The sequence below is a fragment of the Rhinoraja longicauda genome, chromosome 2, assembly GCF_053455715.1.
Source record: "Rhinoraja longicauda isolate Sanriku21f chromosome 2, sRhiLon1.1, whole genome shotgun sequence".
NCBI classification, from domain to species: domain Eukaryota; kingdom Metazoa; phylum Chordata; class Chondrichthyes; order Rajiformes; family Arhynchobatidae; genus Rhinoraja; species Rhinoraja longicauda.
The window spans coordinates 58,454,626-58,467,040 of NC_135954.1; the positions used below are offsets into that span (position 1 = coordinate 58,454,626).

The following is a 12,415-nucleotide window of genomic DNA, read 5'->3' on the forward strand; positions in this document are numbered from 1 at the left end:
GATAAATTAGGCTGTGGGTTTCAAACCACACTAAATTACCATTGTGAATTTCAAATAGGTTTAATTTATCTAAATATTCGGAATTCAGCCACTATATTCAATGCCAATCGCCCCAGATAAAGCGGTTGCTTGTACTTTCTGAGACACTGCTGCCATCTTTGGGTGAGGTGACAAAAATACCAGGCGGCTCGTTTGAAAGAATGTTAACACTAACAATAAAAGTATTCCTTCTGCACATGCAAAGCCCACTTAAACTTCATCCAAACTGTGTGTTATCTAAACATAATGGAGAACTTGTGTTCCATTTATTGGAAATACCACAGGAAAAAGTATTGTGAATCACCATAAAGAGGCTTGCATTACTTTCCTGCATGGTTAACCATTTAAAAACCATTTAAAAAAATTATTATTGCAATTCTAACAAGACAATAAAAAACATAAACAAATGATCTGTTAAGTCCTTGGGTGTAGTTTTTTTAATTAATAGAAATATTACACCTGCATGTCATATTGAAAGTATATTGAGCTTGGACTACAAAAAGACATGTGCTCATTTTATAAAAGCATTTGTGTCAGTTTTGTTACTTGGTTGTGATGCTAAAGTGCAGTGGTTTGGGGAATAAGATAGTGGTGAATACTTTAGTGAGCGGGAGGTTTAATAAAGGAAAGGGAAAACAGCTGCTCTGTGGGGGAATTAGAGTATGTTGAGAAAAGGGTGATGGTGAGCGAATGATAATAACTGAGATTCAGAGAGGTTTCAGAATGAATATTCTGGGACATGGCTTAAAAGTTGGTCTTGGCAAGTGGCAACAAGGAGGTTTACTGGGAGAGAAAATGCAGGAAGGAGGAAAAGAGAGAATAAAGGAGCAAGAGAAGAGAGGTGTGCGAGGGAGGAATATATTACTTGTATTTGAGTTAATAACCAGATTATCTATGTTTAGTTGTTGTTTTAGGATTAAACGTTGTTCAGGATACCAAGTAGAACACCGCTGCTCTTCTGTGAAATGGTGCCACAAGCTTATTAACACCTCTACCAGAGAGAGCTGGTGGGGTCTCAGTATGACCGTCAATCTTAGACACAATCTTCAACAGTGAATCATTCACTCGGTACTGTAATGGAGTGGAAGTCTTGATTTAATTTTTTTGCCAAGATTCAACACTTTTGAATCAGTAGGTTGTGACGTGAAATCACATCCTACTGATTCAGAATTGTTACCCATTGAGCTTAAACAATAGACAATAGGTGCAGGAGTACATTCGGCCCTTTGAGCTTAAAGGGAGCACCATCTTTCTACTTCCAAATGCTTATATCCTAGCTTGGTCATCAGTTTCGCTTCTAGTAGACTGAAGGTTGCAGAGTTAATTCCTGATCTGCTAAGAAGTTGCTGAACTAATGCAAAAGTGGAGAAACCCCATATCCACTGAAGCTTCCAATATCCTCCAGAACAACTTCAGCACGCACCAGTCAATTACATTTGAAGTCACTGATTTAAGAGATTTCTTGCTATTTAGAAACATAGAAAAATCGGTGCAGGAGTGGGCCATTTGGCCCTTCGAGCCAGCAACGCCATTCAATATGATCATGGCTGATCATCGAAAATTAGTACCCCATTCCTGCTTTTTCCCCATATCCCTTGATTCCTTTAGCCCTAAGAGCTAAATCTCTCTTGAAAACATAGTGAATCGGCCTCCACTGCCTTCTGTCGCAGAGAATTCCACAGATTCACAGCTCTCTGGGTGAATTCTTTTTTCCTCATCTCAGTCCTAAATGGCCGACCCTTTATTCTTAAACTGTGACCTCTGATTCTGGACTCCCCCAACATCGAGAACATTTTTCCTGACAATTTCCCAACTCCATGCACACAGGAACCTATTATACGTTTGAGAAATGATATTCCTACAAAAGGCCTAGATACAGCGTTTTCAGTGCTGGAGACACGGGTTCGATCCCGACTACTGGTGCTGTCTGTACGGAGTTTGTACGTTCTCCCCATGACCGCGTAGGTTTTCTCCGAGATCTTTGGTTTCCTCCCACACTCCAGGGACGTACAGGTTTGTAGGTTTAATTGGCTCGGTATATATGTGAATTGTTCTTCGTGTATGTAGGGTAGTGTTAATGTGCGGGGATCGCTAGTCGGTGTAGACTCGGTGGGCCGAAGGGCCTGTTTCCGCACTGTATCTCTAAACGAAACTAAATAGCCAGAAGCAGTCATCAACAGTTGCAGGCTGCTCCAGAATAATAGATGCTCCAAGAACACAACACATAGAAGCAGAAGCAGGCCATGTGGACGCTTGGCATGCTTTACCGTGCAGTAACATCACAGCTGATCCCACAGATTGTTCAACTTTTATCAGTACTATACTGTGCAAGATTGATGACAATCAAGTTAGTTTCTTAATCACATTGTCCCATTATTTGCTGCTGTTGCTTTTAACCAGTCCACGAGTGCTCAGCTTGCATTGATATGTTGGGTAAGTAAACTTTCACTGAAATAAACAAAAGAGATTACCTCCTTCCTTCACACCCACCACTCCATTGACTATTGTTGAGCTTACCAGAGATGTCCTTAAATAGCGGTAGCCCTTCATCAGCTTAAAAATCAGTGCATGTGTGGTGTCACAAAACCACTTAATGGGAGAGAAATGTCTCTTTACTCACTAATACAAAATACTTTGGCTGCCAGCTACAAGTACCTCTGACATCTTGTAATACTGAAATCAATGGAACCAGGTTTAGTTTAGTTTAGAGATACAATGCAGAAACAAGCCCACGGCCCACCGAGTCCGCGCTGACCAGCGATCTCTGTACACTAACATTATCCTGCACACCAGGGACAATTTACCAATCTGATAATGTTTACCAAAGCCAATTAACCTACAAACCTGTACTGTTTGCAGTGTGGGAGGAATCCAGAGCACCTTGAAAAAACCCATGCGGTCACGGGGAGAACGTACAAACTCCATACAGACAGCGCCCATAGACAGGATCGAACCCAGGTCTCTGGCACTGTAAGGCAGCAACTCTACTGCTGTGCTACCATGCCACCCATGTTGGAGAAAGTATAAATAAGCACCCCATGAAAGCTTCAGATTTAGCATTAACCAGTATATGTGAATTTTAATCTTAATTATTCTATCATTTTCCTTCTACTCGACATGTAGCAGACGGCATCAGAAGTGGGCTCAATTGAGCACTGGTCACCACTGATCTCAACACCAACAGCCACGCAGGAAGCAGCATGCAGTTTTGGTGAGAATAGTGAAGAAACTTACCAGATAACTTTTAGGAAGAGAAGGGCTGGAGTTCTTCCCTTAGAACAGAGTTTGAGTTTATTTTATTGTCACGTGTACCGAGGTACAGTGAAAAGCTTTTGTTGCGTGCTAACCAGTCAGCGGAAAGACAATACACGATTATGGATACAAGGATAGCGGAGTGAGGGGGTATGGGGAGAAGGCAGGAACGGGGTACTGATTGAGAGTGATCAGCCATGATCGCATTGAATAGCGGTGCTGGCTCGAAGGGCTGAATGGCCTACTCCTGCACCTATTGTCTATTGTCTATTACAATCGAGTCATTTACAGTGTATAGATACACGATAAAGGGAATAATGTGAATAACGTTTAGTGCACGTCAAAGTCCAGTCGTTCCGATAACATAAATAAGGAGAAAGGACCTCTAATGAACAAAGGGATAGATAACTGAGGGCACAGAAATAGACAACAACACATTTTCTTTTCATTCATTTCTGAGACCTGAATATTGCTGGGATGGCCAGCATTTAATGCTAATTCCCAATAGCAGTTCAGTGATGGCAGAGAACTGCTTTCTTCAACCCCTACAGTCCTCCTGGTGAAGGTACTTTCAGAATGCTCTTGGATAGAGAGTTTCCAGATATAGATCCTGTGATCGTGAAGGAGGATGATAATGAAGTTGCGTGAGATGGAATGTGCAGAAGGTGGTATTTCCATGTACGTAATACTTACATCCTTGGTAGCAGAGGATGAAGGTTTAGGATGTGCTGTAAGTGTAGTCTAGGCAAGTAATTGTGGGAACATGAATGACACAGTGGCACAGCAGGCACTGCTGCTGCCTTACAGAGCCAGAGATCCAGATTTGATCCCGACTGTCGGTGTTGACTGTGTGGAGTATGCACGTTCTCCTCATGACCATGTGGATTTCCTCCGGGAGCACCAATTTCCCCCCACATCCCAAAGACGTGCGGATTTGTAGATTAATTGGCCCTAGTGTGTCAGGCATGGATGACAAAGTGGGATAACATAGAAGAAGTATGAATGGGTGATCGATGGTCAGTGTAAATGTGGTGGGCCGAAAGGCCTGTTTCCATGCTATATCTTTCAATCAATCAAAAGCTATCCTGGGTACAAGGCTTGGATTTGAGGCGCACTAACACATTGATGAATACAGATTCAATGGCAACCTTCGAGAAAGACCTCAGCAAATAATCGGAGAGAAAATTTGCTCGAATATGATTGCTCAAGTAGATTGGTCGTCAAAGGAACCTGTGCAACTCCAGCATGCGGAATGGCCTTTTTTCCATGTTTCTAGTGGAAAAATATTAACGTAGCTTCCAATACAGGCTGCCTGACTTCCGACTTCATTTCAGAATTGGCTTTTCAAACCTGTTACTTTCCCTAAAAATGCAGCTCAGCCTGATTTTATTTCATATTTCCAGCACACAGGTGTTGAATTGTGCAGAGTGGTCAACTTACTGTGGGTCCCCAGCGTAGCTGAGCTGAGCAGGCCGAATCCCAAAGTGCACGATAATTGGGAAAGTGATGACCTCAGGGTTAAACTGCTCCCGGTCCAACTGGTCAATGCGAACTGAGCTGGGCTTCTGCAAAGGGAGGCCAAAGATTCAAGTTCAAACAGACATTTTGTAAATAACAAGACGCCATTAACGCAAAAGCCAGAAAATGCCGCTGCATGGTAATCTTACAGCTGACCCAAAATGATTTATCGCAGAAAATTATCTGGCCAACTCTAACAAGGAGTTACACCCGGGTTATTTTTCTTCTCTGCAATACATGCTTCAGCAGATGGTTCATCTGGGACCGAATCCCATGAAGCCCGTGTAATCCAGGTTATCCCATGACACAACTATCGGGTAGCTCTCGCTGTTCCGTCCCTCCACATGTTGTTGAAACACCGTTTGGCCTGCCTAAACTCATTCCCTGGACGCTACATGCTTCGCCCTTTACATTACTCACCTTCATTAGTTGCCAATTAAAATGCAACTATTTCAAAAATCGTCATTTTGGTTTACATCCCTCCATGCCTCTTTTATCACTTCCAGCCTTTTCATCATCCAGGTGCATTCTTATAATTTTGACCTTTTGTGTTAGTTAAGAAGTCTCTCAGCTCAGGCACTGCTGAACCTTCATTGCTCCTTCATAAATTCATCGCTCCATCACACTTCCATAAATCAAAGAAGCAGAAGTAGGCCATTTGGCCCATCGTCTATTCCACCATTCAATCATGGCTAATCTATCTTTTCCTTTCAACCCCATTCTCCTGCCTTTGCCCCATAACCCCTGACATGCTTATAATCAAGAATCTGTCAATCTCCGCCTTAGAAATATCCATTGACTTGGCCTTCACAGCCGTCTGCGGCAATGAATTCCACAGATTCACCACCCTCTGACTAAGGAAATTCCTCCTCATCTTCCTAAAGATGGGTCCTTTTATTCTGAGGCTACAGTCCCAGACTCTCTCACTAGTTGCGGAAAAGGTGATGGTGAGAGAATTATAATAACTGAGATTTAGAGAGATTTCAGGATGAACATTCTGGAACATGGCTTAAAAGTTGGTCTTGGCAAGTGGCAACAAGGAGGTTTACTGGGAGAGAAAATACAGGATGGAGGAAGAGGGGGAATAAGGGAGCAAGAGAAGAAAGGTGTGTGAAGGGGGAATATATTGCTTGCATTCATATGGTGCCTTTGAGGCTAATAACCAGATAATCTATGTTTAGTTTTTTTTAGGATTAAATGTTGTTCAGGACACCAAGTAGAGCATCGATGCTCTTCTTTAAAATGGCGTCACAAGAGTGTTTACACCTCTACCAGAGAGAGCTGGTGGGGTCTCAGTATGACCGTTAATCTTAGACACAATCTTCAACAGTGAATCATTCACTCAGTACTGTAATGGAGTGAAAGTCTTGATTTTATTTTTTGCCAAGATTCAACACTTCTGAATCAGTAGGTTGTGACTTGAAACCATAACCTACTGATTTAGAATTGTTACCCATTGAGCTCATCATCTTTCTACTTCTGAAAGCTTATATCCTACCATATTCTGAGGCTACACCCTCTGGTCCTAGACTCTGCCACGAGTGGAAACATCCACTCCGCATCCACTAGTATAAGAAAATAACTGCAGAAGCTGGTACAAATTGATTTATTCACAAAATGCTGGAGTAACTCAGCAGGTCAGGCAGCATCTCGGGAGAGAAGGAATGGGTGACGTTTCGGGTCGAGACCCTTCTTCAGACTGATGTCAGGGGTGGAAGAAGGGTCTCGACCCGAAACGTCACCCATTCCTTCTCTCCCGAGATGCTGCCTGACCTGCTGAGTTACTCCAGCATTTTGTGAACACTCCGCATCTACTCTAGTCGGTAACTTTCCTGCTTAATGACACTCCTTGGAATCACGTCCTAACAAATCTTTTGGTTATTTCCTCAAATTACTTCTGCGGTGACTTAACAATAAATCTGCTTCATAACCCCATGTGGATGTCCATGTAAATTTACCAGATAACTGCAAATTGTTGCTGTTGTACACCATCTCAAACTATAACTCCCAAATGCATGAAGTAATTTGAATCAAAGTATCATGAAAATGGATAGGCAAGAACAATGAAATATAAACAACCATTTCCGCGTGTACTTATAAACTGGAAACTGCCAATCTGAGATGTACTTTAGTAATAAACGAGGCATCGGGAGCATTTTATGGGACAGTTCACACTTCCAACAAAAACAGCATACCTTCATACCTTTTGACTTCCAGTTCATTTTACCCTTATCAATTCCTTCAAGAAATAAAGGACCAGTCATTGTAAACGTTCTTCATTATATAAAAGTTGGGAATATTAGTGTGGCATTCATTCCAGGGCAATCATGAATTGCCAAAGGTGCCTAGTTCTCCAGCTGTGATTGAAGCATGGCTTTGAATACACAGTAAAATGTCTCGCACTCCATACTCCAGGTCTCCAAAGGTTAACGTTCCATTGTTCGTTTTAACGATTGAACAAGTGGACATCAATATTTGGTAATTATGCTCTGCTTTGCGTCCACTCTTCTCAAAAGGGAGGCATTTTTGTTTGAGGTGAACAATGTACAATTGATTAGGGCAATCCATGAGCATCAGTCTGCAGCTCTCCATCCTGTCTTCTTAACAGCAGCTCTGGCTTGGTGATGGCTCTCACTTCTCAAACAAAAGCTCATAGATTAAAGACCCACGCACATTGTACTGAACAGTTCCAGGCTGATGCTCTGGTGCATTCTGTTGATGGAATGCGAGGGCATTTGGCAGTGCTATCTTCCTGAAGATGTAATGTTGATGAAAAGCATCTCAGATTCATCATTTCATTTCATAAGTGATTGGAGCAGAATTAGGCCATTCGGCCTGTCAAGTCTACTCTCTCCCTCTCAACCCCATTCTCCTGACCTCCCCATAACCCTTGACACGAGTTAGGTGAAATTTACCCTGCGTGTCTTGACCCACAACCTTCTACCTTCCAACAACATCAGTGAAAAGAACGAGCAAAAACCAAAGTGCTGGAGGAACTCAGCATGTCAGGCTGCAACTGTAGAGAGAAATGAACTGACGACGTTTTGGGTCGGGTTCCAAGGGCGATGGTAACTTTGGTGAGAACTTGCTGCTTTTAAATTTACTCATCCCCAAATGGAAGCGTTCCAATGTCGACAGGTGTACATTCAGCTGTCCGCACTCTAGAAGTCTCTTCCTAAATCCTATTTGTGGTCTACTTCCCCTTTTCAACCCAATGATTTGCCTTAAAGTTGCTCTTGGACCGATCGTGATAATCAGCCCTAATATCTCCTCAATGAAGCTGAGCATCATTTCCCTTGGAAGCGCACTTGACGCACCTTGGACCATTTTATACACTGAAGATGTTTTTGGCAAGGAAGGCTGTTTTTATTGTTGTAAAACCCTCACTACTGTTGAAATCATATCTGTAGTCTTTATAAGGACATTACAAAGAATACTTCTTTCCACAAAGAGCGCATTGCGTTTAGGCCAATTTCTACTTCCACCTTAACACTTACCATGCCAGGGTAGGTCACGATCATGCCTTTGCACTCTTCGGCGTACTTCTGCCACTCCAACTCCTCCCACTGCAGCATGTTGGCAATCTCCTCCTCGGGAACAAGAGGTTTATTGCTGTGCAGCAGGTAAAGCAACACCTGATGCATGGACAGTACTTCTTTCCCACTATCTGAAGACAACAAAGCAGAACAGACACACGTGCAGAGCATGAAGTGACCGTGATGGGAGTGGCAGCGATTAACCTTGCGACCATGAAAATAGATGCAGGGCAATGACATTCTGTACCTCCTCCACTATTCAGTGAGACTAGAGCTCATCTTTCAAATCAGACCCACTTCTCTGCACTGACTGCAAAACTCTCGATTTCTTCAATATCCACAGCCCTCTCAGCTAGAAAATACCAGAGATGCACTTCCCTGTCAAACCCCAGAAATCTACGGAATAATCGTGTAATGATCGTAATCTACATAAATAGACAATAGACAATAGGTGCAGGAGGAGGCCATTCGGCCCTTCGAGCCAGCACCGCCATTCAATGTGATCATGGCTGATCATTCTCCATCAGTACTCCGTTCCTGCCTTCTCCCCATACCCCCTGACTCCGCTATCCTTAAGTATAAGAAAATAACTGCAGATGCTGGTACAAATCGATTTGTCTGAAGAAGGGTCTCGACCCGAAACGTCACCCATTCCTTCTCTCCCGAGATGCTGCCTGACCTGCTGAGTTACTCCAGCATTTTGTGAATAAATCCGCTATCCTTAAGAGCTCTATCCAGCTCTCTCTTGAATGCATTCAGAGAATTGGCCTCCACTGCCTCCTGAGGCAGAGAATTCCAGATTCTGGAAAGATATTTATTTGGGTGAAACTGAAAAGTATATGTATCTTTCAGGCAGAGTTAGCATTGGCCTCAGCTCTGAATTTTACACTTATGATTAAAATATAAAGTGGTGGACTTCTCTTTGTCCAAGAAGCCCAATGCAAGTGTAGAAAACATGGATCAGATAGATGTCCGCCAGTCTTAAAGGGCATAACAACAAGGAGTATGAGGAACAGAATGTAGACGTGTTCCAACCCCAAACATCTTCTATTCATGTTCTCCAGAAATGCTGCCTGACCGCTGAATTACTGCAGCATTGTGTATCCATCTTTGACATAAGACATTAAACCTAATACTAACAGAGTCACAAGTGCAGAGGCGAGAATCTCGAGCTAAACAGAAAGTGCTGGTGGAACTCAACAGGTCAGGCAGCATCTGTGGAGGCAATAGATAGACAATGTTATAAGTCGGGACCCTGCTTCAGACTGAAGGAATAGGGGAGACAAAGCTGAAAAAGAAAGGCGTGGATTACGCAAAACCTGGTCAGCGATAGGTGGATACAGGTGAGAGGGGGTGGGTGATTGGCAGATGGGTGGAGATTATAACAAAGGTTAGAGGTGAAAAGCCAACAGAAAGATGTCAAATGAGGAAAGAAGAGGAGTGAAATGTTAAGCCAGAGAGAAGGATATGGATGGAAGACGTCAGGGAGAGGGGATAAAAGGAAATATGGGGCTTGGGGATGGAAGAGGAGCATAAGGGGGCTGGGGGAGGGGGGGTAAGGGGGCTGGGGGGGGGGGGGTAAGGGGCAGGGTAAATGGGCTGGTGGGACATGGTGAAAGAGATGGATGTGGATCAGGGTGGGGAGGACAGGGAAAATAGAGTGGACGGGAGGAGTGGAGTATTATTTGAATTCGGAGAATTCAATGTACATACCATTGGGCTGTACGCTACCCATTTGGAAAACAAGGTGCTATTCTTCCAGTTGGCATGTGGACTCACTCTGGCCAAAACCCAAAAAGTCGGTAAAAGGAATTGGAAGTTGAAAACTGTTAGCAACCAGGAGCGTCAGTAGGCCTGGGGAACAGAGTGTAGGTGCTCGGCGAAATGGGCCTCTAGTCTATGCTTGGTCCCTTTGATCTAATGGAGGCCACATCGGGAGCACAGAATATACTCAGTGTTTCCCTCAGAAGGGCAGCTGGGGTTAATAGTGACTTAGTTTACCATAAATCTAAGGTAAGATCCGTAGTAAAGTAACGTATATCAGCACAGTTTCCCTGTACACAATAGACAATAGGTGCAGGAGGAGGCCATTCGGCCCTTCAAGCCATTCAATGTGATCATGGCTGATCATTCTCAATCAGTACCCCATTCCTGCCTTCTCCCCACACCCCCTGACTCCGCTATCCTTAAGAGCTCTATCTAGCTCTCTCTTGAATGCGTTCAGAGAATTGGCCTCCACTGCCTTCTGAGGCAGAGAATTCCACAGATTCACAACTCTCTGACTGAAAAAGTTTTTCCTCATCTCAGTTCTAAATGGCCTACCCCTTATTCTTAAACTGTGGCCCCTTGTTCTGGACTCCCCCCACATTGGGAACATGTTTCCTGCCTCTAACGTGTCCAACCCCTTAATAATCTTATACGTTTCGATAAGATCCCCTCTCGTCCTTCTAAATTCCAGTGTATACAAGCCTACACAGGTGATATCACATGAAAGTAGACTGATGGTAACTGGTATGTGCAGGAAGGAACTGCAGATGCTGGTTTAAATCGAAGATAGACACAAAATGCTGGAGTAACTCAGAGGGATAGGCAGCATCTCTGGAGAGAAGGAATGGGTGACGTTTCGAGTCGAGACCCTTCTTCAGACTGATGTAACTGGAGTTTGAATAAAAGCAGCAGACTAGGTTATTGAAATAAGACACAAAGTGCTAGAGTCTGAAGAAGGGTCCTAACTTGAAACGTCACCTATCCATGTTCTCCAGATATGCTGCCTGACTGACTTTTTTGGTTTTGCTCTCCTCTGTTGCTAGAGTGAGTCCACATGCCAACTGGAAGAATAGCACCTTGTTTTCCAAATGGGTAGCTTACAGCCCAATGGTATGTACATTGAATTCTCCGAATTCAAATAATACTCCACTCCTCCCAAGTCCACTCTATTTTCCCTGTCTCTGAGTTACTCCAGCACTTTTTGTTTCTCAATACTAGGTTGTTTTGCTTTGAGGTTAATGGTGTCATTGGTTGCTTTTTGTATCACATCACACAACACAGGAAATTCCTTGTGAAAAACCTACTTGAATAATTTAACAGCAACAGCAGCATTACTCACCGGGAATTGATCGTACAAAACGGGGGAGAAAATGAAATCTTGGGCAGGATGCAGCTCCACTCTCAAATACTGGACCTGGGAAAGATCAACATTTACATACATAAAAACACTTCCATAATCCGACAGAGAAGTCTGGAGAAGCATTGTTCCCCAGAAAGTGGTTAGAATGTGGAAAATGTAACCATAATGTCTGGTTAATGTATTAAAACAAAGATATATATTTTTGGTTATTTTACTCTAGGCAAACCCCCATGAGGCTATGTTTAGGAAATTAGGACAGAGTGCAAGATTTAAACGAGGTGGACTTAAATGCCCGAGAGTATTTTGATCATTGAACATGGGATGTATTCAGATTTCATTCTGTCCTTACACTTCAATTTCCATTATAAATACCGATCTTCACATTTTATAATGGAATTTCTCCTTTAGTAAATTTGGTACTCTGTAATTACACTCTCCTTCCATTATAAACCTGTCACTGATCCAGAAGAATGTTAACACTGAAGGCAAAATAGTGAAGCATGCCGTGTTTAAATTTACTACCAAGAATCAACAAACTGTACATAAAATGAGCTTTTTAACAGAGATCTATTACTTCAATCAAGCAATTCTAGTGTACCTTCAGTACGAAAGAATGGGCTTTACATTTCGTTCAAGAGGAACTCATGAGGTGATATTTTATTGCAAAGCTTCGTCTGGCTCCAACTCTGGCATTAGTGGTTATATTGATTGCAAAATTTAATCTTCACAAATTTTTTTTTTTTTTAAATCATCTAATGTTTCAAAACACTCCACATTTCAAAATCTTGAAGTAATTATATTTCACATTACCAAGAATATTCCAGTCGTACAGCTCCAAAACATCCTTGTATAAGAATGTGGAGAACATTTCCAATCCTTTCACACAGAAATTCTGTAATCAAAACAAGAAGCAAAATCCCATGTCTTTGAAAAGCCAACAAAA

The 12,415-nt window shown here is 42.7% G+C and overlaps 1 protein-coding gene across 3 annotated transcripts in view; it reads right to left on the reverse strand.

Moving 5' to 3' along the window:
• drosha (drosha ribonuclease III) overlaps positions 1–12,415 on the reverse strand; it is a 138,284-nt gene that overhangs the window by 97,502 nt on the left and 28,367 nt on the right. For all 3 annotated transcript variants that reach the window (XM_078419456.1, XM_078419440.1, XM_078419448.1), the window contains 4 exons: positions 12,283–12,364; positions 11,452–11,526; positions 8,307–8,476; positions 4,732–4,856 (listed from right to left, as the gene is read on the reverse strand). In XM_078419456.1, the coding sequence (XP_078275582.1) occupies positions 4,732–4,856; positions 8,307–8,476; positions 11,452–11,526; positions 12,283–12,364 (452 nt within the window). The remainder of the gene's footprint in view (positions 1–4,731; positions 4,857–8,306; positions 8,477–11,451; positions 11,527–12,282; positions 12,365–12,415) is intronic.